At 40.2% G+C, this 19,222-nt stretch overlaps 2 protein-coding genes across 2 annotated transcripts; both read right to left on the reverse strand.

The window, feature by feature from the left end:
* Nucleotides 1-597: 597 nt before the first annotated feature.
* On the reverse strand, nucleotides 598-9,608 carry zc3h12b (zinc finger CCCH-type containing 12B). The gene is made up of 6 exons (XM_085363398.1): nucleotides 9,552-9,608; nucleotides 3,648-4,445; nucleotides 3,368-3,507; nucleotides 3,002-3,236; nucleotides 2,630-2,736; nucleotides 598-2,540 (listed from the first exon to the last, which is right to left on the reverse strand). The coding sequence occupies exons 2-6, from the start codon at nucleotides 4,280-4,282 to the stop codon at nucleotides 1,117-1,119; spliced, it is 2,541 nt and encodes an 846-aa protein (XP_085219524.1). The 5' UTR covers nucleotides 4,283-4,445; nucleotides 9,552-9,608; the 3' UTR covers nucleotides 598-1,116.
* A 1,670-nt stretch (nucleotides 9,609-11,278) lies between these two features.
* LOC146623872 (APC membrane recruitment protein 1-like) lies at nucleotides 11,279-18,571 on the reverse strand. The gene is made up of 2 exons (XM_085363399.1): nucleotides 18,142-18,571; nucleotides 11,279-15,531 (listed from the first exon to the last, which is right to left on the reverse strand). The coding sequence occupies exon 2, from the start codon at nucleotides 15,424-15,426 to the stop codon at nucleotides 12,373-12,375; it is 3,054 nt and encodes a 1,017-aa protein (XP_085219525.1). The 5' UTR covers nucleotides 15,427-15,531; nucleotides 18,142-18,571; the 3' UTR covers nucleotides 11,279-12,372.
* Nucleotides 18,572-19,222: the final 651 nt, after the last annotated feature.

The following is a 19,222-nucleotide window of genomic DNA, read 5'->3' on the forward strand; positions in this document are numbered from 1 at the left end:
AGTCCATAACATGTAACTGTTTCAATTAGATTGATTGTCATTTTAACTGACTTTATTTTAATTTTTTTTTTTATTTGTATTCTTTCACTTATTGTTGCATGTGTGTTGTTGCTGCCTGTGTTTGAGTAATTTCTGTAACTGTGAGACATCTGCTGCTGCCTATCTTGGCCAGGTCTCCCTTGAAAAAGAGGTTTTTAATCTCAATGGGATCTTCCTGGTTAAATAAAGGTTAATAAATAAATAAACTTCCTTAGTTTTGTTACTGTGTTTGCCAACTAATGCTAACTAGCTAGCAAGCTTGTCGATTAGCTCACAAGTGCCAATATCAAGCTGTTGATTTGAAATGAAGAAATAAATGATGGCTTTTAGTGTTTTTTGGTCTTTAAAAGATTGCTCTCTGAATTAATCAGCCAATTTTAATTCCTATAATAAACTGTCTTCTGTGCTTACAACCTACCTAGAATGTTAGCTTGTTAGCTAAGTGGCCTTTGCAGCCTTATAATAAAAGGAAATCTAAAAGTTTACTTTATCTGTGTTGTGTGTTTCACGGAGTTCATTTTTAATGACTTTTACAGCTAACAAGAGCAAAAAATGTTAATTCTGTTAACAGCTTTTTACCTTGAAAGCTGAACACTGATTAAAAGGTGACAGGTGGTGTCATCTGTATATATAAATACATATGAGTTTAGATTTCATTATTTTACTTTATTTCACACATTACTTTATTTATATATTTTACAAAATGGATTGAATATTTCATATTGTTTTCAGCCTCTACAACTTTGTACAACATGTAACATCATTTAAATTCAGTACTGCCAAAGGTTAACGACAATACAGGAATTACCTTTCATGTTAAACAGACACTGCTTCCCTGTTCCTGCTCAGGTAGTATGAATACGTTATGAACCAGATTTCTAATAAGGTGTTGGCTTGTATCAGCTACACCCCACTTCATACAAAAATGTCCTCTATCCTACCAGAAACATTTAAAAACAACTAACTCCTGAGGGCAGACATTGCACATGGAGCAACATTTAACATGTGCCTATCTTTGCAAAGAAATCCTCATTTCTCTTATTAAATCCATTTTGAAGGTTTCATACAATTAACTGTTCAGTGGCATGACCTCAGTTTTGTAACAATGACAGCGGCAAGTTGCTGCGGGTCTGTCAAATGAGGGTTCTTCTCCATTACAGCGTGGACTATGTAGGCAGGAAAGATGTTACAAAGGTTCCTGTATGTTTGATACTGGTGGTCTGGGATAGCATACCGCTCTTGGTGTTCAGCTCCAGATGGGGCCTCCCATGGCGAGTTCCAGATTTGTTCCATTTTGTCTGGCATGCTGCGGACCATCACCCGCTCACAACATGGCATCAAGCTGTTACTCAGTGGATATGAATGATATTCATAGGACTCATTACCACAAGGGAGAGGGTCCCAGCTTGCATGCTGCTCACGGCACAGTGGAGGTCGCCTCTGTCTCATTGGGTTGCTATCATATAGCCTTGAATCCGATATGCTGTCCATACGAGTCATACCTAGCGAGCGTGTGGGTTGTGAGGACAAAGGTGGGAGAACATTCTGAGTTAGGGGATAATCTCCAGGACAGCTGGACCTGGCTCCCACTGCAGCATGCTGGATATGTGGTGCTAGATGAGACCCAGCCTGCTTACGTAGGCCTTGCTTGGGCTCCTCTGGTCCGTAACTCTGTACCCTAGTCAGCGCTTCATGACGAAACCCGTGGGAGAACGCTTGCATCCTAGTCTGTGCGGGAGACTGCTGCTGCCCCTTCATACTCTCCTCTAAGCTACTGTCCACAGAGCTTGGGTACAGGTCCCCATAAGACGAGAACGAGTCACTGTTTGAATGGCTGAGGCAGGATTCAGGGCAGTGGCTGGGGTTTCTCTGATACACATGCTCGTGCTCCATGCTACAGAAACTGTCAACATTATGCATGCTGCTCATGCTCATATTTGAAAAATCACTGTGCAGTGAATAATAGCCATGGTCACTAACTGAGTCATACTTTGGGAACTGTTCACTATATGTTACAGAGGCGCCATGACTATTAGTAACTAAAATAGGAGGGTACTGTACACTAGACATGTGCTCCAGAGAACTGTGAGAAAACTGCAAAGAACCTGGCACTGGGCTGCTGGCTGATCGTGTGTTCAAGGCACCAGCTGCGTGGCTCTTGGCTGGCTGCATTGTGGGCACACTGAGAGCAGACACGAGGGAAGGCACTGAATTTGTCTCAGACTTCCTAATGGCGGACAGTGCCTCTGGAGGTTCGCAGGCCACTGAACGAATGCTCGGGTCAGACTGACGTTTGGGTGCCACGCGTTTGGCCTCAGAGCTGCTGTCCCCCTTTACTGTTGCTGGACCAATCCCACATTTAGCTAAAGCCCCTTCACTCATTGTTTTCACTGCAGACAATTTGGCAAAAGCCCGTAGTTCATCAGCCACGGAGCGCTGTGGCTGGTTGACACGCTCTGGGTGATAGTACTTGCACTTGTGTCCATATGTGCATTTTTTCCCTTGTACAAAGAAACGGAAGATTAAGTTAAGAAAATCAAACACATTGAATACCCAGACAGAATAGCAGTATTTTGAAGAAAGAACCTACCATAAGGGCAAGGTTGTTTTTTGTGCTCTGGAACAACGGGGCGTTTGCGCAGGAAATTTTCTAAGCTTGGTCCATGTCTTCCCAATGGATCATCAGGTGGCATAAACCTAATAGCAAAAATATTTATTATTAAATGCAAAACTGTCTACCACAGAATAGAATTCAAAAACTCCTATTGTCTATTATAGATCACAATATAAAAATGCAACAGTTCATGCAACATATATAGTCTTTATTTTGTTGATTTATTTACATAAAACAACCCCGACACGTTTCTAAAAAGACACTTTATTTGTACAGTCTAAAGTGGTATTCATGAAAGCATTTTACATAGTATAGCTATGCCATAAAATGACAGTAACAGTTTCTTACTTGTCATTGACAAATGAGTACATTAGGAGTCGCTCTTCTATAAATTTCTTCCATTCTGGCTTCTCATTTTGCAAGTCTCTGTAGTTGTCATTTGACACAATAATTCCATCAGAATCATAAGCCAGCTTCACTATGAAGCGATCATCATAGCACACCACTCTCCTGCCTTGAACTCTCCGAGACGGGGTGAAAACCAAGATCTTCTCTTTCTCCAGCTTGCGTAAGATTTCTTGATCTGAAAGAGGAATACTGAGTGAGTTTATGTGCATCAGTTTGGTAACGGTTTATTAAAATAAACAGGTGCAAGTTAAAAGGCTGCTCTTTAAATAGCACCAGTGTTATGATGTAAGGTGAATGCACAGTCACCTGCGATGAGGGCATCAGGTCTTGACTGCTCCTTTCTCCAGGCTGGAACAAACACAGTGATGTCTTTGTGTCCTTTCTCCAGAAACCATTCAACAGCAAGCTGGATGCCACGACAAGAGAACACCTCTTTGTTTCCGTGGCTATCAAAACATAACAGTATTAGGTTTAGTTAACTTCATGGAACAGCTGACTATTAAAGGAAAATACTTCAGGACAATAAGTTTATTCTGCACAGAGCACAGACCAGTTCAATGTGAGTCTAAGTCTCTGTGTCCCTCACCTCATTGCCACATTTGAGCCATCGATGACGATAGGCCTGAGGTTATCAAAACTATCCACAGATTCCTCTTCCACTGACACTTCGGGACTAACAGTCTCTTTAACACAGGGGGAGCGTGATATTGACGTGGCTGTACTGCTGCTGCAAGACTGGTTTTCAGGCTCTGCTTTGTTTCCGAGCCGTACTAACTCGGCAAGAACATCGTTAATAAGCGCAGCAGACCCTAACTTGTGGAGCACAGTTTCAACCTGCTCTCCTGAATAGCCCAACTTCAAAGCAAATTCCATCTTAGTCTGGTACTCTCGCTCACTGGCGGGCTTAGCCCCTGGTGCTGCATTGGTCTCATCCTCACGAAAGTCTTGCGCAGTGCTACTCTGGGAAAAACTGGGCCGATCAAGGCATGGGGAGCGACAGAGCTGTCGGTGGGGTTTTGTTACAGCCAGTGGCTCCCTTCTCTTACAGCTACTGCTGTTCACCTGAACCCTCCGATGTTGCTGCTCTTCCGATTCGCTATCTGAGCTGCTTCCATCCTCAGACTCGTCAGTGGCATGCTGCGCCTCGCTTGAGTCAATGTTCTCCTCCCTGCACGGGCGTTTTTCCATTTTGAGCTTCTCCACCATGGACCATGCTGTCATCACGTTTGTCTTGACACCCCAAATTTCCACTCCATGCTTCCTCACCTCCACCACAACCAGCTAATCATGCTAAGGGATGGACTTTTAGCACTGCAGGCTTCTCCTCCAGGCCAAAGGGTTACGGCCTCTACTGTGTGAGCAGGTAAAATCAAATTATGTAATCCTGCAAGAAAGCAACAAAAATAAGGGTCAATATGTCTCTTTCATCAATCTTTTTTTTTCCTGAGCACCTAATCTGAAGTTGGACCAAAAAAAGACACTGGGGGAAGATACCAGAATGAATCTAACAACGATATAGTAAGTTTGGCCCCTCCTTTCCTAAAATGGGGGTTTTTGTGTGGCAACTATGGCTGGTCCACATTTGAAGACAAATGTTATTTTATCTTATTTGACGAATATATATATGCATTCCTGTTGTTTGTGACAACTTATAAATAGAAATCATGAGTTGTTAAAAGGGAGTTTTCCTTCCCGCTGTTGCCAAGTGCTTGGTCAAAGAGGGTTGTTTGATTGTTGGGTTTTATCTTTATTATTGTAAGGTCTTTACCTTACACTATAAGTGCCTCAAAGCGACTGTGCTCATATGAAAATGCCCATTTCAGGGCTTTAGAACAGGAGTTTGTAAACCAATGAGTGATGTCAATCTTTAGTACAATCTGTGGTATGGAAACAGAACCACTGGATTGCATGGCAGATTAGGAGGGTCCCATATCAGAGATTTGCTTTTGGTTCCAGGATGGTCCAGCGTAATACTAACTTAGAAGGTATGGCAGATTTTCAGTTGTAAGTACAGTAGGTGCTCCCAGCTTTCTTTTATACATAATAAAGGTAATGTTGAAAGGTAAAGTAAGTACTTGAGATTATTTAATAGAAAACACTAAGAATACTAAACTCAGAAATATATATCAAATTAGTCTATAATTATGTCTTCTAACAAATTCCAATAAAACCTGGGAAAACGCTTTTGAGCCCCAGTCTTCTGCCCCTACTTGTGGTAGACCAGTAAGTTCTCCACCAGCAAGAAACAATACCATCTGCAGTAAGTGACTGAATTATTCAGGCAAATGAAGCACAATAATCACACATGCTGACTGGTCTGCCTGACACTGCTATATGAGACACTGGATTCTTAATTAGCAAATAACTGCCATGGGTGGGTTTTCCCCTTAATTATGATGCTGGGGGCCACAACTGCAATGTTTTTACTCTTTACCCTTTCAAAGCCTACTAGGAGTAACCGTTGAAGCCCTTTTCTGTCACATTTCAGGCCTGCTTATAGAACAAAATGACTCAGTATCAGAAGTTAATAATGAAGTCAGAGATCACACTAAGTGTACTGGGGAGATCCTCATATATCATCTTTATGGGGTGAAAGAGTTAAAGCAGTGCTTGTTTTTGGTAGCCGTCAGGCATCGTTACTCATTGACAAATGGAGGAACATACTGAACTTTTCCTACTTCCCTCCAACAACAAAAAAAAATCATTTTATTTTCACTTGAAATATCCCCAAACTATACTTGACTATAAAATTATAACTACAAAACTATGCTTTATTGCATTTTTAATGAAAAGTAACATGTCACACACACAGACCACTAATTCATAAAAATCTGACCACCAATTATGTATCTTAAGCAGTAATTACAAACTACAGCAAAGCACCTGACAAGGTGTTGCATTTATAAACTAAAATTACCAATAAACCTAAACAGATTTGTGTATATTTCTTTGCTTATTTTCATGTAGCATACAGATACAACAATCTCAATTTTTGGACAAACAAAAGCCAAAGATATAAACATTAAAGTGTCACTGATCTCTTGCCTAGTGCAAAGTCCTTCTATTTTTCTGGTTTTAAAATGAAAATCACAACATTCTGGTTAAAAAAAACCCCAAAAAACCCCAAAACTATCCCCCCCCCCCCCAAAAAAAACCCCATACAAATCACACAGGTATTTAAAATAAACACCATATTTTAACTTCATAGCAACATTGAAGCCAGACATACATGGGGTGTAAGTACACGAGTTAACATAACCTAAGAGAAGTGTGGGCTGAACAGTGTAAGCCTGCACCACTAATCCCCTGACAATCAATCTGAATTGAGGAGAATTCCACAGGGAGCAAAGCTGTTTTATGGTAAAGCACTGCGGGGATTTTGGGGTGCTCGGAGTCTAAACCACAACACGCTGCCAACGGCTCAGAGTGCACATTGTTTTTACACATGGATATTGATAATCAAATAAAGTCCATTGTAAGCACTCTACTGAACACACACACACACACACAATACTACACTTTCCCCCCAGTCTTGCAGAGACAGTACAGCCAGCTTCGAGCTTCAAGAGGCACAGCCCATGATGTGAGTTGCTTAGCAACACAGCCTTGTCATCAGCTAACTCTTTTTTACCAGTCACGACTAACACAAACACAGCTCATCATCTCTCTTCACGCAGCCAGTAAATGCAGAACACCACAGCTGCGATACAACTCTACATCAAAACTCATGAAGCGGTGATTTAAAAAATTTTAAAACTCACATTTAGACCTTTGTTTGGGGTGAGCATTATAAAAAGAAAAGCCAGTCTTGGCATTGTGAAAATTGACTGAATCATTTGTCTGACTCTAAGCACTGGCTCATGTAATAACACTTCGTCACTGTATTGGCAAAACACTGCACAGGCACCGACATTCATGGGAGCTACTTTGAAGGTCAATCTATGGCTAAACAAGCATACCTTGTGATGTCAGTGTTTTGTGTAGGCTTACTGCATCAATAGAGCCTAGTCTCATTCCTCATCACTACTTGTGTAAGGACAGAGAACAAACCATGGTTTGAATATCTAAGCACGCAGCTGTAAGAAGGACGAAGGAGAGGGCGATGAGGCACTGTTGTGGAACTTCTAGGATTAGTGGCAGACACAGTACAAAAGCTCACACAACCCACTGTCATTTACAACATTTTATGAGCACATGAATACGTGTTTAAAAAGAGCTAGAGCTCTTTCAATCCTTTCCCTTCCACCTCCAGATTCACAGGCTTAGTCTCAGCAAGACCTCCAGACTATCCCTGCACACACACAGGCTCATGCAGATCTGTTTCATAGCAACAAGTGAGGCAGGCCCGTGAAGCCATCTTTCGTGAAGCTGACCCAACATTAGTATCCAGAACAAACCAGGAATAAACTGCAGTACACAGCAAGCTGGTGTTACATTTAATGCTTGTGTTGTTATACATCTTGAAATCAAGGCTGACGCCTTAAACCACCAGCTAAATCACCAGTGTGATAAAGAAAATAAATTTAAAATTGTTACTTTGGTACACTTTTCCATTACTTTACATAGAACTAAGAAAACATTACATCTTTCGATCCTTGTTCTCATATTTTGTGGTTTTGCTAAACACAAAATGTAAATACATAATCAGCACGGCCAGTTTCCAGAACTCTGTGTAAATATACGTCCTACATACTCCTTCAACATACTCCACCACCCCAAAACTGCAATAGGAAGATGCTCTACATCTGTGGCTCACCAATTAAAGTATCAAAAATCAATAGAAGACAAGAAGACAACATGTGCATATTATTTGTACTAGCATAAGGGTGCGTAACAATGATCTGGAACTGTATTGGAAATAACTTCATTTAGATTTTTTTTTTTACTTGGATATGATTCAATATAAGAAGGAAATAAAATGTCATCCAGGGAAACCAGTGAAGAAAGATAAAATGTCATTTCCTCACTAACCCTGATCAGTGTTTCAGACATCTGATGTATAGCAGGAAGAATTAATGCTGGTTGGCACTACATTTCCACAAGCTCTAACAGCAGTTTTCACTGCAAAAAAAGAAGAAAAAAAAACAACAAAACAAACTTCAATTTAAATTTTAAAATGTTAATTTCTTCATCATATGGCCTAATCATCAACTTTCATCAAGTTTTCAGCAGTTATCTTAGTGGATTCCTGTCACTTACAGTTACAGTTATAATCCATGGCAAGCAGGAAGGAAGGTGTTTCTTCCAAGTATCATCATTATTTATAGATTGCTGTGCTTAAAGACACAAGGGTGTTTCTGCTTCATGCAATCATTAAACAAAACTGAATTATAACAAATTATAGTGATACAAACAAAAGTATAAATCATGAAAATATGTTCAGGTCTTTAAAGCATGATCCCTCTTCCCAGCAAGTTAAATTTTGTATATTATTAACCACTTAAGGTCCAACCAACTTTGGTCTGCTGACAGAATTTTTTCTTAACCTGTTTTTTTAAATGCATTTTTACAATTCAATTCAATTTTATTTATATAGCGCCAAATCAGACTTTTACAGAATTTTACAGACTCCTCTATTTAATCCTGTGTTTCATGAACGCATCCCAACACAAACACACACTAAGCTGGACAGTGACAGCAGACAAAATTACATGTGACGACTGAAGTCCATTTTCAGATTGATCAAGTTTTTGCCTCTACAGGAAACAAACTACATGACTTGTAACTAAGGTTAAAATGGAACATGAATCCTAGTGACCCTCCTGAACTGCTGAATGAACTTTGGTGGGCTGTGTGTGTGCAATGATTCTGCTAACAAGCTGACACGTCAATACAAAAACCTCAAGTGCTTGATATCTTTAGCAACAGCATCATGAGTTCAGAGGGATGAAAGGAAGGTTAAACAACATGTCATTATAAGACAGTTTGTACTTACAACGCATTCTTTACAATAGCGCTGTAACATGACCACTGCACAAGACGTCGTCTTTGAAAGTCAGTTTGATTCAAGAGAACTGCTTTGACACCCTTAGGCCCCGGGCTGTGGTTAGCATACGCTAGCAAGCCAGTCTACTCAGACAACTGGAGTCAACATTTTCGCTACATAAAAACAACAGCTTGACAGGGGTTGTCCTATTCGTCAATGGCTTGAGAACGGCCGAAAACGCCTATTGCAAGCTACAAGTTAACCAACAACCTTGTCAATGAAGCCAGGTCTCTTATTTGGTTAACGGTAGCAACGCTAGGTAACGCGACTGAGCTAACATAAAGCCATCTCAGAGGCATCACAGGGTAATATGCTAACGTGAGTTAGCTTCAGTTGCTGAGCGTGTGCTAACATTTTTGCCGGAATACTATAGTAACTTAAGGTAAAGTTGACGCTCATTTAACATTTCAGATGTAACTAAAACAAAACCAATACGTTACGATGCCTTACATATTCTGCACGTATATCACCGCCATCGCTGAATTCAAACGATGCTCATCTCACCTTGTTGCTGTCATCCTCCTCGCCTGTAACAGTTATGTTTTGCTGCCATTGGCGCTGTCGCAGTTTGGTCAGGGTTGCCAGATAAGGCGAAGGAAACAAGTAACCTTAACTGTGAAAAGCCACCAGGGTCAAAATAGCCAATTTCTTCCTCCTGCTCTCTCAGCATGCGGTTTTATCAAACATTCACGATGCTTTTTTTCCTGGTTGCGTGTAGTGATAGTTTGAGAACTGTCGTTTTTCCAAAGCAAAAACACAAAAGCACACTTGTTTTCGTTGCCTTCTGAAAAACATTCTATGACGAGAAGCTCTTTATTATAAACACCGATCAAGGTGTTATTTCTTATAAGAAGTGCAATGTAGCCCAACTGCCCTGTTTTTGTTGCATTGAGTGACTTACTATTGTCATGTACTTTCAATATATACAGTAGCGTGTCAAGACTCTTAAGTCACCCTTTTCTTTATTTGTTGCTAGGATAATGGAAATTGAGTGTAGAAATGTACTTAAACATGTGCAAACATAATTGGAAATATACAACAGGGCAAATACTGAGTTTGTTCATTTCTAACAAGCTTGAATGTCAATATTTATTTTTCAACACAACCTGAACACTATTAGGCAGTTTTCCTGTAACTTTATAAGTAGTCTTCAGAAATAGTTCTCCAGGCTTTTCGAAAGGAATTCTGTTCTCTGTCAAGATGATCACACACTGCTTTAGTAATTTTGAGGTTCCAGTTTTGGGAAGGCCAATCAATGAGCTATATAGTCGTTTTGTTTTGAATCATCCAGGTACGCTTTTACTGTATTGGAAGTGTGCTTGGGATCATTGTCATGCTAAAAATGAATCTGTTGCCAATTAGTCACTTTCCAGATGGAATTGCAGGTGGATCAAAATCTGACTGTACTTCTCTTTGTTCTTAATTTGACAATACCTCCAACACCACTATTTGAAATGCAGTTCCAATCCACAACACAGCCTCCAGAGTGTTTTACAGATTGCTGTAGATACCCACGGTTGTACCCCTCTTCTGACCAGATGCATCAGTCAGGTTCTATGGCGGGTTCCATGCTGGACGTTTTCCCTACTTCTTAAGGACATGATATTCAGGCACTGTCCATCTGCAGTAGATCATGTTTAAGGCCTACCACTTATTCTTTTGTCCTCCACCTGTTCTGTTTTAAAATCTTGTAAGGAAACATAAGAGTGCAAGAAAACAAGAGGAGTGAAAATGGAAAACGTTTTGGCTTCTTTATTTTTACCTAAGGCAGTGTTTCCATTTCAATAAGTAACAGATTTTCAAGAGAAATTTCCCACTGTAACATGAATTGAATATAACTGTAAAACTATTACAAAAGAAAAACAAAATAGGAATTTGCAATAATCCGGAATACATGTTACAGTGTACAAATAGCTTAGGATATAAATACAAATTCTCTGACATTTCTTTTAATATTACTGTTAAAAAAAATCTATGACAATCATCTGACAATTTAACCTCTGACTGAACAAACAGTAATGCACAAGAAACTGATACATGGACAAAATAGCAGTTTATATTAAAAAGAAAAAGAAAAAACAAAAACTAGGCCATTTGTTCATTCTGCAAGCTTACAGTAGCACAAATATGGAGTGCAACATTTTAGTAAGAATTCTGCACTTCACAGGTGGTCAAGCTGTTGTAAAATAAGCCAAAAACAAAACAGCACACACACACAAACACAAAAAAAAAAACTAAACAGAAAAAAAGGCCAGATTGGCTTGTCAGTCTACAAACATTAAGCTTGTGGCTGATAGTAGCTTTTTCCCTTTAATTTTGTTGCCTCTAACCATTTTTTTAACATATTTAACTTCTTAGCTGTTTCTACACGCACTACTGCAGAACATTTTCACAAACAGGGTATCTGCATGTCAAATGTGCTATACAAATAATGTAGCTTTGCTCTGCAAAGCTATCTACAGTATGTAAAGCAAATAGCAGCTGAAGCATGAACTATGACTGTCTGTACATTTCTAATACCTGCTCATCTTGTTCTGGATCTGGTAAGAATTACCTGCATTTTGAGATTAAGATAAAAATAGAAACAGCTTAATGTGATTCATATATACCCCATGGAGGTGCTTCTCTCTAACACTTCTTTTTGGCCTTTCCTTAAACCAGTATGGCAAAAAAAATAGCATAGAGGGACTAACATAACTCTCATGAGAGCAATAGACTGTGGAAAAGCAAGAAAAGGAAATACAAACATAAGCCGGCATTAAAAGCATAAGCATTCATGTGTTTAGAGGCAACTGGCAAAGTAAGCAGGACTTGGTCAGCCTGGACACCAGGCTAATGAATACCCACTAAAACGAAGTATGACATTATTGTTGAGGCCTGGATGCCGAGGCTACACGTGGGCATGAACATTCTAGTGAAATTCAATAGCTTAATGAGATGATTCGATACAAATGCAAATGAAACAACTACTCCCTTAAATGCCTTTGATGGACTACCATATATGTAACCAGTTTGACATAACCTACTGTTCACTGTGCAAATGCAGAAAATTCAGAAAAATCTGAATAAAGTCAGAAAAATCTGACTTCCGAGCACTGTGCTAATGATGTCACACACTCCCAAACTTCATTCCACTTCCATTCTATCACAGTGTCAACAACCTTTCAATGGAAGCAGTTGTGCAAATAAAAATTGAACCATTCCTCCATTGGTTGACCATAAAAACACTCGCTGGCAAATATACATGTTATAATAACTGTATGACTGAAAAATTGAGAGCCTTCCACTTCAAGGTTGCCTCAGGAAGATTGTTGCAGGCTACAGGTCACACCACATCCCTCGGTGTTCTTGTTTCACTGATGGTGGACATTTCATCCTTAGACACACATGTGCTCAGAGGACTCTCAGTATGAGACATTGCAACCTGGTGACTTTTACCACACTGATTATAGGATTGCAAATTAGTGGCAGTCTGACAAAAAACGTTGTCATCAATATCATCGGCTACGTCCTCCATCATTCCAGAATAAACAAAAGTGCTATGAGGTAAACAGGACTCTAACTGCAAAGGAGGGTGGCACTGTCTATTGTAAAGCTCAGTGTTTGGTGAAAGTAAATCACAGGAGATGCTGTCCGACATATTAGAGCAAAGACGCTGGGATTCACTGCTGGATGTGACAGAGAATATCTTGTGTTTATGTACTTGGGTTTGACTGAGACTCTGCATCTTTTCACTGATTTCCCCATCTGTCAGAGGAAGGCTTAAAGCCATTTCTGACCTCGTTTGCCATGATAAGGCCATAGTGTTGCTGCTGTGTCGAACTTCTGATGCAGACACGACTACATTCTTCTTGTAATATGGTGAGGCATCTCTCTCCAAGTCCTCTTCTGTCTGAGGACAGGAAATGATAGCATCTCTGTTCTCTCTGTACGAGTCAGGCATCTTCAACTCAAGGCTTTCTGTGTCCAGAGACCTACTTCTCCTCTCTAGAGACAATGGGTTAGGCATGGACTGACTGACTCTTGTAAGGCCGAGGTGCCGTGGGAGACTGGCAACCGCCCATGTATTACTGATCATGTTCTGTTCATATAGGTCTAACATCTGATAGTCACATTCAGCAAATGCATCCTTTTGTAGGTAGCTTTCCTCAAATTCCTGATAGGGCGATGAAATGTCCTCCTCCAGTTCCATGTGAATCTGCTCATCATATTCACCTTCATTATGCATATCCACTACATCAAACGTGACTATGGTAGGCAAGGCCTCCACATTTGGAGTGATGGCAGAATTTGTCTCCAAGTCATCCACATTGTCGTGCAAGTTGCTCAACATTTGAGTGTGTTTTGTGAAGTCCACGAGTGCCTGTGAAAAACACACAGTTTGCCCATCGTCCATGTCGTTGTTAGAATCTTCAGACGGAGAAGTGATATTTCGGTACGGTAAAGCCACAGGCTTGTTTTCCTCGAGATGTTCCTCTTTGGGTTCACAAAACGTTTCAAAGTCTGGGTCAGACATGCTTTGGAATGATAAGCTGCTATGCCTTTTCTCAGTGTCAGCATTTATGGATTTGGCTCTTTTTTCGCTGGAAGCAAGCACATCTTCTTTTTGATCATATATATGCAGCTCTATATGATCTACTCTGACTGAAGCTTGGGCTTTTGTGTTCAAGTTACAGTTTTTATTCATAGCGATTTCTGGCCGACAAACCACACTGTGTGCCAACTCCAAGGAGTTACTGCATGTGCTGGGCATCTCCAGAAAATCATGAACTTTATATAATTCTGCACTTATTTGTAATTTGTTCATTTCTGGGACAAAGGCTGAATCTGTAACATCAGCTGGTTGACTTGAATAGTCACCCAGTTTTGAAATGGGAAGTTTGGATTTGCTTTCATAACGTGGGCTCACGAGACTTTCGTCAGGCGCAAAAAGTTCATAAAGGGCATCGCCGCTGTAACTGTCTCTGGGTAGCCTTTCTGTTTGAAATCTGTCCGTTTTTTCTCGTCCTTCCTCTGGCCCTGGTGTAGTTGAATCGTAGTAGCCCTCATCACTATTTGGAACTGACTCCTGATGCTCACTTTGAGGAGTTAATACATCAGCAATTGAGGAGGAGTCCATGCCACCGGCTTGCTGTCCGCTGCTACTATTCAGCAAGTCCATATTGTGGGATGTCGTCAGCTCAGCAGTCACGTCTGTGTGGTCTTGATTGCAACTGTAGCAGACCTCCTTTGAACTATTGTTCCCCCAGAAATCCTGAAGACAAGTTTCATCCAAATCCTCAGGCGAGGCCATTTCTTCGCCGCCTCCCTGATAAGTAAGATAACAAGAAGCCCTCTTTCCTCCATTTCTGCTCCTCTCTCCAGAGACTGTACTCTCTGTGATGCTGTCGTCTTCTTGATCTGCAATGATGTCCCCGCAGCCGGTGAGGGAGTCGAAGCTTTTCAATGACGCGACATCCCCAAAAATCATGTCCAGTTGATCTGTTGAGCCAGCCGGTGTTTCGGACGCCTCCGACATCATCTGAAGTTTCAGATAGGGCTCGCTATGTCCTCTAGCTGGCTCCTCATACTCACTGGAGACTACGGCTATCAAATTCATTTCCTCCAGCTGATCATCACTCACCTGCTCGTCAACCTCTGACTTTGGGCTTTCTTTCTCCAGACTCCTCTCTAACACTGTCTGCACATTGGCCTCATTACGTTCAGGACCAATGGAAATATCACTTGTGACGTCTACAAAATCAGGCACATTGGGTTCAGATCCCAGGCACTCTGTGACAAACTGGCTGATGTCCCGGACAACAGGCACCTCTTTCTTGCAGTGAGGAGAGGACATTGCAATCACTTCAGTTTTAGCCAATCCATCATTTCTGTGATTTCTGTGATGCTTAAAACTGTGAAAAAGACTCCTCAAACCCTTTTTTTGCCGACCAAGAGTCAGTGATTTCTGCTCAGCAGCAGGATGACTACATTCATTGCTACAACTACTGTGGAGCTCTCCCACAGTGTCCCTCTGGCTGTGGTACTCAAAATCTCCAGCTGAGGCATACCCGCTTCTTAGACCATCATCCTGACTGACTTTGCACAGCCCGTCATGGGTTTTGCTTTTGCTGATTCCTTTCTTAGTGGACCACTTGTTCTGATTTTTGCTCCTTCCTCCAAAAAAGCTTGGTAGAATACAGATACTTTTACGAACTCCAAAAAATGTCAAGGCAGTCCTCCTGAATTTTCCAGATTTTTGAGATTTCACTGTTGCATTCATGGTGTCTGGCTGAAGCTCTCCCACGACGTCATCTGGGTAACATCTTGAAGGCTCTTCGGAGACTGATGGTAAATTCCTGGTATCACTTGGTGGCTCATCAACACTGCGAGAAGCCATGGCTAGCACAGTTACAGGAGCACAAGTTTGATAAAAGGCACAATAGCTGAAGTTTAGAAAGCAGCAGATGGGATGACTGCTGTGAACTCCTCCATCTGATGAGTCCTGTATTGCAAAAATTAAGACAACAATCAATACCCCAACACTGACATTTAAACATTTATCAAGGTTTCTACTGCCTAAAACTGTATGCCTATCCTGATTGCAAATTTTTTTTCTTTCTCTATTTTTTTTTTTTTTATTCTTTTACATTTTTGCATTTGCAGTGCATTCCCCTTACCATTTAATTGCAACTTTAACTCTGTAAACAGTGTTCAGGTAGGACAAAGGGGAGGTGGGTAGGGTTGGGATGTGTGCAAGAGCTGCAGAGAAAACCACATAAAAATGCAATGCATCTATGCCCCAGAGGGTTTTCTTTTTGAGATTGTGAACATTTCCTTCCTCTGAAGCAGACAGTGTGGTAGAGAGCTACAGTGGACCCATTGTATCAATTCAAGTCACTTGGAATCCTCATCACTAAACTGTTCTCTACACGCTTTAACTATCAAGGGAACATCCTCCCATCTTCAACCACTGCTGAGCTACATGAAAGTGGAAAGAAAATGCACTTCCACTCCCACCAAAAAGTACTAAGTGGAGGGTTAGCAAATAGAGTAAAATAAATCTTAAACACATAGAGCCATGTTGAATTTAACAGTAGCATTTATGGGTTTTATTACAGTACAGGGGCAGTCCTTTACAGTTCAAGGAATGCATTACCTCTTTGCAGTTTGTGATTTTAGTCTTTTACACTTAATCCTGTTTCGTTAATGTTAAATAGCTGTGCTGTTATTTGCTAACTGATTTATTTTTCTCAATTTAATCTTGAGTGCAGGGCAAGCTAGCAAGTTAAGCTCTCCTTGCAACATGGCAAATTGAACCTCCCCCACCCTAATTCAGATGTGGCGTTTGGAACTATTTTGGTTTTCATGTGACGTATGACCCTGAAGGTAAGCGCGTCATGGACAAAAGTAAAACAGTATGTTGGATGTGCCAGGAAATGCTCAATTACATTGGTGGGAACTAGTGTGTTATCGCAGTTAGCTCGTTAACGTGTTGGCCATCCAGCCCCAGGCACGGGGCGATCCGCGGTAGCTCGTTAACTTGCCGTGTTGTGGCGTTAACGTAATTTCAACGAGATTAACGCTGACAGCACTAGTGGGAACGCAACGAATATGACTGCACATTTACTCCGACATCATCCTAGTGCAAAGACAAGTGGAAGCAGACAAAAACAACAAGCACGCATGCTACAAACTTTACCTGAGTCATATAGACAGCCGTTAGCACATGATTCTCCTTATGGGGACCTGATATGTTTAATATGCTGCTGAGAATATAGCCCAGAAGAAGCGTATAGTATAGCTTTTATTTCTCTGTAATAAACTCTCTTTTCCAAAGATGAGTGATTTCTCGATCAGATATATATATATATTTTTTTATTACTTTGTTGTTTCAGCAACATTAAATTTAAAAACTGTACTTTTGAGTTAAAATATATATTTATAATTTTAATAAATGACAAATTAAAAAGCATGAACATTTTTTTTGTATCGAAAAAATATCGAACCGTGAATTTTGTGTATCGTTGCACCCCTAATATATACATGCATACATACATACATACATACATACATGCACACACGTATATATCACCACAAACATCTCATAGTAACGTGTTAGAGTGGTGATCATTTGGTCTTGTTTGCAGCCACAGGACCTAAACTCTGTTTACCAAAGTATTCTAGAGATTAAGATCTAAAGCTTGGTTGGGGCTGGTCGTGCAAAAAAATTAAATAAATACATTAAAAAAAAAAATCACAAGCAAGGCAATGCATCTACAACTCAAAGACTGGAAGAAAAACAAAAAAATATCTACATGTTACAATAGTCCAGTCTAGACCTTAATTTGACTCAAATGCTGTAAAGCTCAAGAGAGTAGCAAAATGAAAGAAGGCAAAAAGAAGAGTGGAACAACATTTCTTGTGTTTCAATGATATGAGACATCGATGAAGTCATACAGAAAACCATTACTTAGTTACTCTTGCTAAAGCTCCCTCTATGTCTCTTACAGACTTCAGGTGCTCAATAAATAAATAAATACACACATATGTATTTATTGTGGCGGGCCTTCGACCAGGGTTGCATTTAAGATGTATCCCACCAAGAAAATTGTTTCTTTCTACTTATGTTAAAAATAACATTTCTGTTTGAGGGGGAAAAAACAACTGATGAATTCAGCCTTCTATTAATTATATATGAACTTTCGTGACTGAAAAAGACAGATATAATTTAAAAGAAAACTGAGCTGAGCTAAAACTATGCCAGCTTACTCTGAGTCAGAGTTGGCGTAAGAAAAAAAGCTAAACGCTACAGATGTGACTTTTCTGCAGCTGTGCGGTTGCCATGCCACAATAAACACTAGCGGCGAACGTTGGATCAAAGACGGCGATTTAACCTTTTTTAAAAAAAAAAAAAAAAAAAAAAAAAAAGAAAGGTTAAAAAACACTTCAAATGGTAGCATTTGCAATGGAAAACGCCAGCGACTACACATAGCCTAAACCTATTTGTAGCTGCTGCAAATATAGACCTTGGCTTCCATATCAACTAAACTAACGACAACGTTAGCCAAGTAACATAATAGTGGTTGGTGAGTCATGAAGTAAACAAACTTACCAGCTAAAGCCACATTCTGCCGTTGTTGGCTCTTCGACCAAGAGACGAAGTTAGCTCTCAGTGCATCGTTTGTGCTAACGCTAAGTTGGCTTGAACTTTGAGAAACAGCAGCCTGCTTGTGGTCGACGGTGGCCCCAGAGTAGCTTTAACCAGACATAGTTTCATTTATTTCCAGGTACCGTTAGCTAGTTGGGGGTGCTCTGCTAGCAGCGTTAACCGCACTCACCAGTGTGTCCTCACCAGTTTGTGATAATATGACTCACTAGTTGCTAGCGGTAGTAACCTTAAACCACACGGCAGCAGCAGTGTACTGGAAATACACGCAGAGCAGCCGACCCGGGATGAGATTACCGTGTCTAGTTTAGCCGCATGCTGCATTAAGGTGTTCGCCCCTTCAAAGAAAACAAACTGCATTTAAATCCTGGATGATGACTTCCTCTCTCGACTTGTTGGGTAATTTTCCCAAATCTCCTTTTCACAAGTCTCTTCGGCGCATATTAGTGACGACACACGTGTGTATCGCAGGGCGTAGTAAAATCGATGAGTAAAATCTACACGTATTTCTCAAATGATATCGTTGCACATTTCATTAAAAATAAATTCCACATTTTTATTTTTGTAATGAAATATACGATAGCAAAGCTGTGATTCGATATTTGCATCTTCAAAATACACATTTGTTTATAATTGTATTTATATTATAATATGTGTCTCTATCTGTAAATCTATATCTAACTTTGCATACAGTTTGGTTATAATGTATTTTTTGAAAGAGCGTGAAAGAGCAGCTGAATTAGAACAGTGGTCTCATTTATCTGCTTGCATGTGGTTAAAACATTCGCTGACTGATGTGTAAAGTGAGGTGATTGGACATATGTTCAGTAAATAAGATGGTTCACCTGTATAACCAAATGTGTTATGGCAATAATGTTTAAAGTTTCAAGTTAGTTTTGGTTCTTTAAGATGTGGGTAATATTCAGGCAGAATCTCAGAATGGATCATTTTCATTCACGTTATATATTGACACAGAGAGAAATCTTAAAAACAACATTTTATCATTAAAAAAATTCTTCAGTAACAT

Source organism: Diplotaxodon limnothrissa, linkage group LG10 (genome assembly GCF_057381915.1).
Source record: "Diplotaxodon limnothrissa isolate DT_005_m linkage group LG10, D_limnothrissa_male_GT1.1, whole genome shotgun sequence".
Lineage (NCBI taxonomy): Eukaryota > Metazoa > Chordata > Actinopteri > Cichliformes > Cichlidae > Diplotaxodon > Diplotaxodon limnothrissa.